This window comes from Ochlerotatus camptorhynchus, unplaced genomic scaffold, assembly GCF_037179485.1.
Source record: "Ochlerotatus camptorhynchus isolate MF236.1 unplaced genomic scaffold, CSIRO-AGI_Acam_v1.1 ptg000228l, whole genome shotgun sequence".
Taxonomy (NCBI): domain Eukaryota; kingdom Metazoa; phylum Arthropoda; class Insecta; order Diptera; family Culicidae; genus Ochlerotatus; species Ochlerotatus camptorhynchus.
The window spans coordinates 998,461-1,014,014 of NW_027040718.1; the positions used below are offsets into that span (position 1 = coordinate 998,461).

The following is a 15,554-nucleotide window of genomic DNA, read 5'->3' on the forward strand; positions in this document are numbered from 1 at the left end:
AATTAATACTGGGGATGGAAGAATCGAAACTAGATTCCAGAGTTGACTACGGCTAATGGAGGTTCTTGGTGGAACGTATACTGAAGCTATGTAAAGATCTTTGTTCTTCACATTTATTTGGCAAGTGACGATTTCGACGCCTGATAGAGCAGGAAGGGAAATTTTGTAGAAAGGGTAGCACTTTTTGATCCCTAAAAGTACTCCTCCATAAGAATCGTCTCTATCCAGGCGAATAATGTTAAAATCGTGGAAGTTGAGTTCTTTATCGGAAGAAAGCCATGTTTCACAGAGAGCAAATATATCACAATCAGAATTGTGAAGTAAAAATTTGAACGAGTCTAGTTTAGGCACTAGACTACGGCAGTTCCACTGTAGCACAGTGATCATATCTTCAACCTCGTTCGACGAATTATCCATCGAAAGATATGATTGATGCAAGGAGGGGCCATGAAACAGTCAATTGCTTAAGATATGATTCTAACGTTGGAAGCAAGGCAGAAACTAAGCTTCTTAGAGGGTCTTGTATGTTGAACATGTTTAATATGAATTCCACAATGTCCGAAAAAGCTAGCAAACCTCGTTCGGACTTGGATTTCTTTTGAGAAGTTTGAGGAGCAGCTTTTTTATTTTTTTTATCTTTGTTGGGCAATGGCGGAAAATTCTTGCTGCATCCAGGGATTGGATCAACAGGAGCCTTCGGTTTTGTTTTTTCATCCCCATTACCCTGGAATTTGGCAATCGTCTGGAGGTGACTTTAGTTTTCTTACGGCGCACTTTCGGGGAGGGGCATTTTCTTTTTGAGGAACCGTCTATTTTTGAAGGTGCGTGTACCACCGTAGAATCACCTTCATCGGATGAGTCAGAGTCCGATTCTTCAACTGACAAAACCGAAAATTGGTTTGCATCTTGGACGGCTGATGCAGCCTTCAACATTTGAGCATATGTCTGCTTGGAGCGTCCAGAGATTGAACGCTGCACTTTATCGGAGTGCTGTTTGTACATCGGGCACTCCTGCAAGGGGTGAGGATTCTCGCCACAATAAGCGCATTTTACTGATTCTTTGTGGCAAGAATCCTCTTTGTGGTTTTCACCACATTTGCCACAACGAGTTTTGTTGCCGCAATGGCTGGCCGAGTGTCCCAGTCTTTTGCAGTTGGTACAATTATATACCCTCTGTACAAACAGTCGCACCGGAAAAAAAGCACCATCAATTTTAACAAAGTTTGGGAGAACTGAACCTGCGAAAGTCACCCGGAACGAGTCTGAATGTTTATAAACTTTTTTACCGTCTAGCAAAGATGCTGAATGCAGTTGCCTTACATCCAGTATCTTCACTAGCGCGGTAGCGAATGTCGAGTTTTTAAAAGTTCCCGAGGCATGTTTCAAGTCCTCGACAGTCAGACTCGCGTCGGAGACCACGCCTTCTATCTCCACATCTCGAGAAGGGATGTAGATGTTGTACTCAACACTAAACAACTCGTGATCAGCAATTTTATTTGCCACATCATAAGTCGGTGCTTCTACACGCAGTTTGTTGAATCTTTCTTTGTGTACCAAGATTCCCGGATACTTACGCAGCAAATCTCTCGTTATGTCGAGAGTTTTCAAAGGTTTATTTTTGGGCCGAAAAAAGACAACCCATGGTCCTTTCGAAGACGGTTCATAGTATCTGGTTCGCGTAACGTAGGCATCGGAAGATGCCATAAGTGTTGCGCAAAAGCGGTGCGCAACCACTTAAGAAGGAAAAAAAAATAAAACCTTCACTAATTAATTAATTTTAATTACTAGTAATTAAATTTTTTGCCCGACGTACGAACAAATCAAAAAGAAAAAAAAAAATCGAAACAAAAAAAAAAGCTTATATCTACTTGCAAAAAGTTGTCTCACTATGACCCATACTCCCCTACCAGGGGTGAGAGACAGAGTCACGCGCCTAGAGGCAAAATTAAACTACAATAGGGAGGCAATGGACTTGCAAAATGTATTGTCTAATACTTATGCCGGTTGTAAACAACCTATCAGCCGTTGCAGCTAGATGGTCCGTTTGCTGCTGCTGGTGGTGATGGTTGGTGTTGGTGGGTCGGCACGATGATGGAAAAATGGCTTGACGACCGGATGGATTACCGGGGTGAACTAAAGCTGGATGGCAACTCCAAGGGGCTCGGCCCATGGAATTCCACTTCCTCTGTTGCACACTGGTCACTTGGGGCACCCAATGGGGGGTGAAAAAACCGCTTGGGCGGAAAAAACACCGAAAAAAACTAGATGCCGCGCGACTGAGACCGGGACGTTGTTAACCGACTGAGTGTTCAACTAGGAATGATTTTTATGCATTCTTATTGAAAAATCCAAGTTTCAATCGACCACCGTGACGCTGCAATCGTAGCGGTGATAAGTCCGAAATAATGTGTCAAACTGAATACATTTTTGAAATTTCATCCAAAAAACTATTATTTTCTATTTATTCTAGCGAGTTTCTGTGGAAGTCAAAACATGATCCGAGCAAAAAAGTAGTACTCGTAATAATAGTATATAATGCTGAATTTTATCGTGCTTTGTTTCGAAAATATCTTCCAAATAAACAAACATCATCCAAATCACCCGATTCGCCAACCGACTAAATCTATTGCCACTTGTAATTAATTTTAGTTGGTGTATTAATCAGCATATTAAATCGTTTTTCGTTTGATGATACACCGAGCAATCGGCCTATTTAATAGTTTTTCGTCGAGGGATTTAGTCGGCCGACTTCTTCTTCTGTTTAATCGGCAGATGATTTCAAACCTTAACATGTTTTCTGTAATTTATAAGTCTTATAGTAGCTTTTTATTTAGGGACAATGCATTACAAAATAGTTTTATGCATTTTGTACAAGATTAATCCATTCTAAATAGAAATTTGCATGAAATTACATTGAAATTAATCAATTTTGAAAACAATCCATGAAATTATCAAGGGCTGTCACAAACGTATCACCGTCGGTTAGTGCTTATTCCTGCCACCTGGCGCGCAGGAGTTTAAGTTGGATTTCTCAATAGGACCTATGTGGTTTATCTTATGGAATGTATAAGGCTGATGTTTGGGCAAAAATGTATAAGTGAAACACATGATTAAAATAATTGATTTTCGTTTCGTGTAGAAACTAGGTGACCGTTTCAGTATCTAGTGGTGATGAATAGGAGAACACTCAAAAGAGTGATGAGGTATAGAACAATTTTGCCATGATGACAAGAATCCCAAAACTCGAATCACCATCCAGGAGTCACTGGAGACGGAATGGATGAAGCAGGAAATCAATTCGGCACAGTTCAATTTGGCCAAAATAACACCCTGCGACCCGTACGAACAGAGAAGTACAACGTAGATGCGAATATCTTCTCCAGCCAGACGGGACTGTCTACGTTGCCGCACAGCCTTTCGATGGTGAAGATGACGAACTAACCCACAAACGGTTACCCCGTAACGTGGGTAGATCACCTTTTCGTGGTACGTTACGGGATGTAAGATCTACCACCGATTCCTAGTCCTGACTTCTTCAAACTAGGGGAACAGGATTATTCGGTAATCAAAGGAACACATCTTAGTCCTTGTTACTTTTTATGCCTTGTTGATAGTGATAAGTCCTCGGGTTGATCTTGAAACAAGGAAAAAATGAGTTAGTTAGTCTTCACCTATGTGATTCCTAATCTTCTAATCGTTGTTACCTAGTTTGAAGTGATTAAGACTAGGGTTCTGATTCCTTTTTCATTGTCGGTGTCATAGCTTGTTTTTGTTGTTAAGGAATCCAATTTTGACTGACAAAGACGCCTTTGGAGGGTGTTCCAACTCCGAAGGGTATAAATAGCAGAACCTTTCAGTTAGAATCGATTCCTTGCGATGAAGGCAAGAATGGCAACTGTATCAAAACCGAATACTTCATCATTTCTCAATAGTGATGGAGTAATACGACATGCACTAAACTAAGGACACGGTGTATACTATAATAGATCAAATTACTGATCGCAGTGGTGTTATGTCCCGAACAGAGGGGGAAAAAAATCCACAAACGGTTTGGAGGATACCCCGAACACGTCGTTAAGCAAAATAACCATAACAATTTTATAAGGGCGATCATGTTTCAAATTCTAATGTGTTGTATTATCGTTCAAGTTGAAAATCAGAAAACCCCACACGTGACAATCTATGTTACTTTCGACCTTGCGTCGGACATAGTACAGTACCACACACAGCAAAAAAAAATGTAAAATCGATCAATGTAATCAAATATCGAGTTGGGGACTTTGATGCTCCCTTTCGAAATAAATAAAGGACCTGTGTTGACCTAATGGAGCATTCCACTCTTTTCACTCCAACATAAACAGAAAGTTTGAGCCACCCTGTGAATGTTATGACATTTTTAATTGCCCACGAATCATAACAACCAAAAGGAGGAAAAAAAAATATTGCGTCAACGGGAGATCGAGAGAGAGAGAGAGAGAGAGACAGAGAGCAACAGCAAGGATTTCGCCTTGACGGCAGTGCTGAAGTGACGTTTCTTCATACAAATGTTGACAGTTTCGTATACGATTTTATAATAGTGTGAGAGAATAAGAAAAAGTCCACCATGTTTCACACATAGACTGACAGTTACATACGCAATTTCCCCATAGGAGTAAAGAGTTACACCGCTCGCATCATCGCCAATAGAGAATTTTCGAAAGAAAAACATCAGAAAGTCAATCTCAATCGAGACACGGCCCGTCGTTTCGTCATTGAAGTGCAGCTGCAGGCGAATAAAAGTTTTTGTCAAATTTTGATTCTATCCCTGCTCGCCATCGAAAGTGTGGGTATTTTATATTTGTCTGACTACAATTTTAATTCGCACGTCTATATCAAGGCCAAGTGTATGCGATTTTCATTCGATTCGGTGGTGGTAATCGATTAGTGCCTGTTTTCTTCTCTTGCTTCCGGGGTAACGAACGAGCAGCAGACAAAGGGGTGTGCAGAGGGAATACATCAGCAGCTTTGGAGAGGAGTCACCAGTTCGGGATTCCCTCCGATTGTGATCTTCCCGAGAAGGGACAGGTATGTCATAATTGGGATTTAACTTTCCCATCAGTGCGGAAGATTATAAAATGAACTACGATGTGCTACTGAATCGGACGGGTTTCGGTCGTCTGACGATCAGTCAACACATCAGGAGTATTTCCGAGAGTGAAGGTCAGCAGTCCTTTCGGCAACAGCAGCAGCAGCAACAGAATGAAACTCCTGCTAGGAAGATATCGTCCCAATCCGCTCGGCAGGATGTTGGATCCGGTGCGGGAAGTGTTCGCGGGACTCCTGTCCGATCAGGTTGTGCGGGGGCGGGAAACAGCGGAGAAGAGCTGAAAGGCAAAGTAGAAACAAAGCTTATGACCATGTGGAACAATGTCAAGTTTGGTTGGAGTGGTAAGCTGAAGACTAGCTTCTCGAAGGAACAACCTCTGTGGCTGCTGGGACGATGTTACCATCAGAGGCCACTGCATGGTTCACCGCCGATGGAAAATTCAATGGAGTTGGTGACTGCGACGGTTGAAACGAATCAAATGGTGTTCGAAAGCGTTCAACAGTTGCCATCGGAATTTTTTGGGGAATCGCCTCCGGCAGAGACGGGAACAGATGCAATTGAAGAAAGCAGCCCGGAAGTCGAGATGGAAGACATTGAGGCATTCAAGCGGGATTTCATAACGCGGCTTTGGATGACGTACAGGAAAGAGTTCCAGACGATGGACGACTCGAATTACACGTCCGATTGTGGGTGGGGTTGTATGATTCGGTCGGGGCAAATGCTGCTGGCCCAAGGACTGTTGATTAATTTTCTTGGTCGCAATTGGCGCTGGGATGCATCGGCTGAGAGTTTAAAGTTGAATTACAATTCGTTAAGCTACCAGGACACTATCCACCGGAGGATCATTCGCTGGTTTGGGGATACTTCTTCGAGGACCAGTCCGTTCTCGATTCACACATTGGTTGCACTTGGAAAAGCGTCTGGAAAGAAGCCTGGCGATTGGTATGGTCCCGGTTCGGTAGCACATTTGCTTAGACAAGCGGTCAAACTGGCGGCTCAGGAGATATCCGATCTCGACGGGATTAACGTGTATGTCGCTCAGGATTGTGCAGTTTACATTCAGGACATAATTGACGAGTGTACAGTGTCCACTGCGCCAACCGTTGCCCCGTGGCAGAAGAAGCTGACCTCTGCCAGTAATTCACCTTCTTCATCATCGTCACCTGGTACGAGTACAGCTACCAGCACCACAAACGCCACTGCTGGACCTTCAAGCGCCTCTACCACTTCTGCCTCCGGAGAATCTAGCCACTGGAAGTCGTTGATCCTTTTAGTACCATTACGACTAGGAACGGAAAAGCTAAATCCGATCTACAGCGATTGCCTGAAAGCAATGCTCAGTTTGGAAAATTGCATTGGAATAATCGGCGGTCGTCCAAAGCACTCGTTATACTTTGTTGGATTTCAAGGTACACATGTACTTCTGTTTGCGAGGTTTGTCTGTTCAATAACAATCTTCTCTTTGTTTTCAGAGGACAAACTAATCCACTTGGATCCGCATTACTGCCAGGACATGGTGGACGTGAACCAGGAGAGTTTTCTCGTTTCCTCATTCCACTGCAAATCGCCACGGAAGATGAAACTTAACAAAATGGACCCGAGCTGTTGCATTGGGTTCTACTGTGAAACAAGAGAAGACTTTTTCAAATTCGTCGACAACGTCAAACCGGTGAGTGCGACCTACTAGGTCATTATCTTCAACATAAACACATCAACTGATCCCAACTTCCTTCTAGTTCCTCCAACCGGCCAAGCAACAGATGAGCAACAGTTTCACCAGCTCGACCGGTGTGACACAGTTTCCCGAGGTAACCTATCCGATGTTTGTGTTCTGTCGGGGCAAAAGTAGCGAACAGCAGATGGAACTTCCGCCACGACCCATCTATAGAACGCCACCGGCTCCGCCGCCTCTCACGGCACAAGGGCCCGATGGCATCTCGCAATCCCATCAGCAACTGCCGCAGCCTGATGACGATGACGACGATGACGAAGACGAGGCAATGGAGTTTGTGATTTTGTAGAATTCTCGTCATTGTGTGAGGTAGCAGGTAAGCTGGACCATTCGCGCCAATGATTAATTTTTGCAGCACATTCCGACACCTCCCCATAGCACCAAACAGTTATGCTAACTTTGATTTATTACCCCCAAACCTCGAGAGATACCTGCTGACACATATGAACTATCCGGAATAAAATAGCGGTAGAATGTACTTATAGCGATTGATCATATATAGGAAGATTATACATTATAGGTACATATTAATCAATCATCAACAGAAAGTTTACATTGACGACGTGTGTCTTTGTTTGAAAAATATTCGCGCTCGAGATAAGCTTGATTTTCGACTAAGCAGTAACAAAGCTCCACTGCTAAATCTTTGGCTAGTTTTTTTTTTTTTAAATATACATTAGATGTGCGTATTATTAAAATTTATTTTGACAAATTTTATTTATTTTTTTTACATTATTTATGACGTATGTTTGCTGTACACTGCACCAAATTAAAGTTACTATGAAAAAAGCTTGCTCATTTCAGTTATAAAGACTTACATAATTATTAAAGCCATATCTACTGAACAAACATTTGAAGTTGAATAAGTTCATTTAAGTTTTTATCTAACTTCAAAATGTTTGTTAGCGCCGCGGTTCGTCTAATGCAATCGAAAAAGAATAGCTATTCACGCATTAGTAAAATATCCCATCAAATGTTATAAACCGTGACTGTAACAATATATGAATACAAATGTGGAGTATTATTTGGCCAAGTTGAGAAATCCTTTTCGTCATCCATAAGTTAATGATTAACATAACACATGTCCTGACAGATGTTTTCTATTTTCTATGTGTATTAGGTACCTACTGCATTTTTTTTTCCAAGCTGAACTTCTTGGAACATTGTCTCCAAATCACTATAGACGGATTTCACGCCAACTCATCCAGTGGTTGGCAGCACCCTCTCAGAACCTTATGGAACTTTGTGGGTGTGGAGACTTAGCAATTTTAAGCAACTTTGCGTACTTATTTTTTTCAAAATTTATCTCGCCTAACATTTGATAAGGGTCAAAGTTTTTTGTCGATTTTTTTTTTCAAATCGATATAGCTTAAAAATGACAAGCTCTACAAAAAAGTGATGTATGGCGAACTTTTAGCAAATAATCTGAAATTTTATAAAAAAATTTAAATAAAATAAAAAATCGGTTTCTACACTCTAAAAAAATATATTTAAAAATTAAAAGTCATTTTCTCAAAAATGGTACCCCTCAGATTCGCTTGATATTTTTTCTCATGAAAGGCAATATAATTACCTAACTTTTCTTCATACATCGCAAAGTGACCTTTTGATAATCTGGGCGTGCTTAAAACAAAAATCTAGCCTAACATTTGATAGGGCCTAATACAGAGGATTTTCCTGCATTTCGAATGGTGTTTTAATAAATGAAAACTCTAGTGTTTTTGTTTAGTGCATAATTTATTTTCCTATAATTCTCCATACATAATTTGAGTTTTTCATTGATTATTAGTCTATCGGAAACAGAGTGAAATTTTTCGGAGTTTCCTTTGAATGTGAAAATCGCTTAGTAGAAATTATGTTTTGAGAAATAGGTACAAAACAATGAAATTTTTGTGTACCAGGTATAGTTTTTACATGACTTAATTTGTCATTTGTACTCGTAGAAGGCAAATTAAATTTCTCCTTTAACTGCATGATCATTTCGTCAAAATCATTTGATTTGTTGACATCGTCTGAATCCATCCCAAATATATTTTTACGCACTGCCTTTGTGATCTCTGCAGATTTTTGAACACGATAATTCATACTTCTCATACTTCTCGATGAAATTGGTGATAACTGTAAGGTTGAAGCTATACAATTGAATTGTTCCACATTATATGGACCTTGGATCTGATCCGCTGATGGGATTGATTCTAGCGATGGATCTGTATCTGTAAAATTAAAGAAAAGAAAAAAAAATATTACCACACGGCAGAAAGCCGTCAGGTCAGTGAGAAGACCGTACCAGGCAGTAAGCCGTCAGGTCAGGGAAGACCGTATCAGGCAGAAAGCCGTCAGGTCGAGGAAGACCGTCAAAAGGAACGTAGCTCTCGGGTCGAGGACGACCGATAAAGGCAAGAAGCCGCCAGACGGAAACTGGCCGGCCGACAGGATTCGTGGATGTCAATCGTATTGTTGGCCGTGTTTAAACGTAATTCGTCGATTTTGGAAAGGTGAATGCGTAAATAGTATTTACTAACAAACGAAAACCAAAAACAATTATTTTAAATTTTAGCGTTTTTATCAAATAATCAAAGATGGACAAATGGGACATACCGCAATTCAAGTTCAGATCGATTCCAAACAGTACCGTACGCGACGAATGGCAGAAATATAAACGGAATTTCGGTTTCATAGCGGCTGCCAATGGGGAAAAGGACAAAACCCGATTGAAAAATATTTTTTTGGCTAGAGCCGGCCCGGACGTGCAGGAAGTTTTCTCTTCAATACCAGGAGCTGACGTTGATGAAGACAAAGAAAAGAAGATCGATCCGTATCAAACGGCGATCGAGAAACTTGATGAATATTTTTCGCCCAAACGGCACGAAGCTTTCGAAAGGAATTCCTATTGGAATTTGAAGCCAATGGAGGATGAGTCTATAGAGAAGTTTTTGTGGCGTTCGCTTGAGGTGGCTCGAAAATGCAATTTCGGAAGTACCCTTGAGGAGAGTCGTAATATCGCTGTCGTTGACAAGATAATTCTGTTTGCTCCTCCGGAATTAAAGGAGAAACTGCTGCAAAAGGAGTCCTTGACACTAGACGATGTAACTCGAGTGGTCAGTTCGTATGAAGCAGTGAAATATCAATCACAGCAGATGAAAACAGCGTCATCGAGTACAGAACGTTCAGCACCTAGCTATTGGATGGATAATGGCACTAATGTCTGCAAGATTCAAGGTTCGTCGAAAAACCCAACCGGTGAATGTTACCGCTGTGGGCGTAAGAACCACTACGGAAATGATCCGAAGTGTCCAGCTAAAGATCAAAGGTGTAACAAATGTAACAGAATCGGCCATTTCTATAAACGGTGCAGAACAATCACACTTCCTCAGAAGCGAAGCGCGAATAACCCTATCGAATGGCGGGGAAAGAAACCGAAATCCCAAGGTATCATGCGAGTTCAGGACAGCGCACAGTGGGGAATGGCTGGCCATTAGACAAAATTGAAAAATTTGCATTTCTTCCTCCATTTTATTTTTTCTATCATTATATACTATTGACCCGTTCAAATCCAAAGTTTGAACGCCATACGAGAAAATTTGAATTTTTTATGCCTTTTTGAAGTTGGTCACTTTGAACTTTTTTCGCATTTTTTCGAAAAAAACGGCATTACTACTCAATCAACTGGAGGTTTAACGGTAGCTTGGATTATGGTGACGTCTGAGAGAAAGTTGTTTTAAAAACAATGCATAACAAATTTGTTTCATTAAAATTTGTAGAATCTTATTAAAGTAGGCCTAAATCTTTATTTGATTAAAAAAATAGTGATTTTTCCATATAAATGAAGCTTCAAAGTTATGAAGCCAGGGTTTGCCATGGTTGACACTAGTTGTAAAAGGTAGTTTAAAATGTAAGATTTCGAATGAGCATAACCTGATCTTGCGCAGACTTGCGCAGGATGCTGATAGTGCGAAATGAAAAGTGTTTGTACTCAGGTGGAATTCTACAATTTTAAATTAGAATCACGATCAGCAGATTGGTTGATTGCTCATTGCGCCTGTTTGAAAAAGCACTTAAACCATCACTTATGAAATGTTTTTTTTCCAATAAGGCCATCACAAATTCAATGTTGTCTTCTTATTGCTTAAAATTTTTCTGATTATATACTCATTCAAAGTTTCATATTTCTTGAACTAACTTGTTTGACATTCACGCATGTTTTTTCTATATTAATCGAGCATTATCAAAGTAACCCCAAATCAAAATATCAATGTTCGGTCAAAAGACTAAAAAAATAGTGCAAATACAATAATTTTCGTTAAACATGTTACTAACGAATGGACTCAAGGAACCTCAGTACTTGTTTAATCTAAAGGAAACGGACAAAAAAGAAAACAGATTAACGAAACGATGAAACATCAAGAATCGCTAGAACAGATGAAAGCAGCCGCGGAAAAATGCTTTCCTTCGAATGCGAAAAAGGAGTTTGAGATTTTTTGGAAAGCATTCAACAGGAAATTTCTAAAATCCCAACGGAAGCGCGACCGCTTTGAGAAGGATTAGTTAGAGGAATTTGCAATACCACCATCTGATGCACCTTGGCGGCTAGGAAAATCTGGAAAATCTTTTGAAGAATGCAGTGATCGATCGAAGCGGCGCCGTACTGAGGAAATTAGAGCAAAATATTCGTCAAATCAGTTAAGCTTTGCTGTGGAAATGAGTTTGCGTGCCGACCACAATTAAAAAGCAGCAAAGTTAATAAAACAGGCTATTGATCTCATCAACCAAACCACTCAAATCACACCTGAGAAGGCGTTGTCCATTTTAGTGATGGCAAAACTGACGAGATATAGTTACAACATTATTAGGGAACCAGTAAAAGACAGGTATTAAGTTTAAAATAAGGAGTTTGTATGTAAAATACAATGGTTTTATTATGTCAGGTACCCATCGTACTACCAAGTACAAAGAGCCAAAAAGGAATGTTATCCTCCGCAAAACGCATTTTTTGCATTGATCTCCAGGCTATTCTAAATAAAACCGCTGAAAGGTTACTGCTGCTGCTACACACTAAGATTTTTTTGCCGAGATGGGCACCACCGAGCAGCTCGGTATTTTGTTTTGCTGGATCTCAGTTAAAAACTTGCCGAGATTCTGCTAACAAACGGGAGTTTTGCCGACATCTCAGCTAACAAACAAAAATTTTGCTGAATCTCCGCAAGTTTTCACTGAGATTCAACAAAATAAAATGCCGAGCTGCTCGGTGGTGCCCATCTCGGCAAAAAATCTAAGTGTGTAGAAAGTACTTTTGAACCCCGATTGCAACATGGTAAGGAGTAGCATTTGACTTTGATTGCCAAGTGGGGTTGTGATGGTGCTTCGGGACTCACAGAGTACAAGCAAAAATTCCAAATCGATGTAAATAGAGATTCAATTTTTTTTTTCATCATTTGTTCCATTGCGGTTGCTAAATGATTGGAACATAGAGGACATTATATGGGATAATGATCGACCAGGATCATCATATTGGTGTAGACCGCTTCATTTACAATTTTGCGCAGAAACTGATGAAGTGATTCAAACCGAAGTTAGCCGTATCGAAAGCGAAATTAGTGCATTGAAACCTTATGAGGGGATGGTGAAGAGCAGCAAAATCGTCGTTTCGTTTTCTCTTTTCCTCACAATGATCGACGGAAAATGTGTCAATACTTTAACCAATACAAGTTCTGCCCAACGGTGTTATGCTTGTAAGGCAAAGATTTCGGAATTCAATGATATAGAAAAAATCCAAAACTTAGAAGTAAATGAAGACTATCTAAACTACGGAATCTCTTCGCTGCACGGTTGGATACGCTGCTTTGAGTGCATGATCCACATTGCCTATCACCTGAGTTTCAAACGCTGGAGAAAATCTGGATTTGAAACGCAGTTCGAGGCGAACAAGAAAATAATTCAGGCAAGCTTCAAGAGCAAAATGGGTCTGATTGTCGACAAACCGAAGCCAGGAGGATTTGGCAACAGCAATGACGGCAATACAGCTCGTAGATTTTTTTCCAATCCTAAAGTCATTTCCGAAATAACAGGAGTAGATTTGGAGTTGATTACAAGACTTCGGAACATTCTTATTGCAATTTCTTGTTCCCAGCAAATAGACCCAGCTAAATTCAAAATTTACTGTGTTGATACCGCAAAGCGCTACGTAGAATTGTACGCGTGGTTTTACACGCCGTCGTCGATGCACAGAACTTTGATTCATGGGCATAGCATTGTTCAGGCGGTGATATTGCCGATTGGAAGAATGACGGAGGAGGCTCAAGAAAAATGTAACAAAGTCATTAAAAACACTATAGAGCATTTCACTCGGAAGGATAAGCGTGAAAACACAAATCGGGATATTATTAATCGACTTCTTATCACCACCGATCCAATGGTTAACTCTTATTATGAGAAGGAAAAACATAATTTTAAAATTCTACCAGAGGAAGTTAAATTTCTGATGAAGACAAAAACTGACTCAAGCGAAATGGTACCAGAAGATGATGATGATGATGATGACGATGATGATGATGATGAAGAAGCAGAAGAAGAAGAAGAAGAAGAAGAAGAAGAAGAAGAAGAATATGATGATGCTGATGATGAGGAAGAAGTTTAAGTAGCAGGAAAATACAAATTTGACCAATGGTGATTTTTAATTTGTGCTGCTTTTTATAATAACTTTATTGTTAGGGATATTTTAAGCAAATAATAAAAATATGTTTTCTAAGCATTGTTTAACAATGAAAATCTTCATTGTATGACTTGTTTCATGACCATCATTCAAAGTTACAACGTATAAAAAATTTAACATAAAAAAAAACATACACATATAACGTAAAAAATACCAGATATAATGCAAAACTGATGACATATTTGGATTCAGCGCCCCAAAATTACCCAATAATCATGATTTTTTTTCATAATTTGGAGAATTATTTGCTTGGCCAGACTTTGTATGGAGTCGCCCCACTGTGCAGCGAGGAGGAAAAACCGGTACCGCCAAATTTCATCTTTAGTATCGGAAATGGGGACGAATTTATCTGGGTCAAAGTAGGAGGCGTCATGATCCAAATGTTGATTGATTCTGGAAGTGCCAAGAACATTATAGATGACAGGACGTGGGCGTACATGAAAACTCATGGAGTGAAAGTTGAGGAACTTTGGAAAGAAGCCGATCAAACTTTCCGTGCGTATGGCCGCGATTCGGAACCGTTAGCAGTAGGTGGAATGTTTGAAGCAGTTATTTCTGTTGAGGATGCCGGAAAGCGGATTGAAAGGAGCGATCGCTTTTATGTAGTACAGGGAGGTACACAACCCTTACTCGGGCGATTGACTGCTACCAAGCTAGGAGTATTGTCGATCGGTTTACCTAGTGTCCAATCTTCTTTGAACCAGGTTGTAGACGAAAAAAGGCCTTTTCCTAAAATCAAGGATGTCAAATTGAGAATTCCTATCGACAGAACTATAACTCCTGTTGTACAACATGTCAGACGCCCACCTATTGCTCTGCTTTCACGTATTGAAGACAAATTGTCGGCACTTCTGACTACAGATATAATTGAACCAGTCACTGGAGCCAGCGAGTGGGTATCACCGCTAGTGACGATAGTGAAGGATAACGGAGATCTTCGCCTATGCGTGGATATGCGACGCGCAAATCAAGCTATACGACGAGAACACCACATGATGCCAACTATCGAAGATTTTCTTCCTCGCCTCAAAGCTGCCAAGTTCTTCAGTCGGCTTGATATTAAGGAGTCCTACTATCAACTAGAGCTCGAGGAGGATTGCCGAGATATAACGACGTTCATCACTCACAAGGGACTATACCGTTTTAAGCGATTGATGTTCGGCGTCAGCTGCGCGCCGGAAATGTTCCAGAAGGCCTTAGAGCAGATTCTAGCAGGTTGTGAGAATACAGTCAATTATATCGACGATATCATCATTTTCGGACAGACAGAAGAAGAACATGACAGGGCATTGCAACAGGTTCTATCAACTCTAAGAGAAAAAGAGGTGCTTTTGAACCATAGAAAGTGTGTTTTCAAGGCAACGGAGATTGAATTCCTGGGACATGTTATCTCAGAGGAAGGCATACGACCAACTGCAAGCAAAATAGAATCCCTGACCAGATTTCGAGCGCCGAAGACTGCTGAAGAAGTTCGCAGTTTCTTAGGACTGGTAACGTACGTCGGACGTTTCTTGCCGGACTTAGCCACAGTAACGGCTCCTTTACGAGAGTTGACGCAATCGGGAAAACATTTTGTTTGGCAAGAAAGTCATCAAAAGTCGTTCGAAAGATTGAAGGAAATAATCGGCGATATTCGAACCCTGCACTTCTTCGATAACTCACTGCGAACGAGAGTAATAACTGACGCGTCTCCAGTAGCCCTGGGCGCTGTGTTAGTACAGTTTGAAGGTAGTGATGATGAAAATCCTCGGGTTATATGCTACGCTAGTAAGAGCTTAACCGCAACGGAGAAACGTTACTGCCAGACTGAACGTGAAGCGCTGGCAATCGTTTGGGCTGTGGAGCGGTTGTCCGTTTATCTCATTGGTCGGAAATTCGAATTGGAAACCGACCATAAACCTCTGGAGGTAATCTTCTCGCCGTCTTCGAGGCCTTGTGCTAGAATAGAGCGGTGGGTCTTACGCTTACAATCCTTTACATTCGAAGTTAAATACAGGAAGGGTTCAAGCAATGTCGCAGATTCTTTC

The 15,554-nt window shown here is 40.7% G+C and overlaps 1 protein-coding gene across 1 annotated transcript; it reads left to right on the top strand.

The window, feature by feature from the left end:
• Positions 1–4,748: 4,748 nt before the first annotated feature.
• Atg4b (Autophagy-related 4b) lies at positions 4,749–7,831 on the top strand. Its single transcript, XM_065225330.1, has 3 exons — positions 4,749–6,495; positions 6,559–6,755; positions 6,823–7,831. The coding sequence occupies exons 1-3, from the start codon at positions 5,115–5,117 to the stop codon at positions 7,105–7,107; spliced, it is 1,863 nt and encodes a 620-aa protein (XP_065081402.1). The 5' UTR covers positions 4,749–5,114; the 3' UTR covers positions 7,108–7,831.
• The last annotated feature ends 7,723 nt before the right edge of the window (positions 7,832–15,554 follow it).

Bases quoted from the DNA above. Each gene is read 5' to 3' on its own strand.
- Atg4b (XM_065225330.1), top strand. From the start codon at position 5,115: ATGAACTACGATGTGCTACTGAATCGGACGGGTTTCGGTCGTCTGACG. The intron at 6,496-6,558 runs GTACACATGTAC...CTTTGTTTTCAG, and splicing joins ATACTTTGTTGGATTTCAAG to AGGACAAACTAATCCACTTG. The intron at 6,756-6,822 runs GTGAGTGCGACC...ACTTCCTTCTAG, and splicing joins TCGTCGACAACGTCAAACCG to TTCCTCCAACCGGCCAAGCA.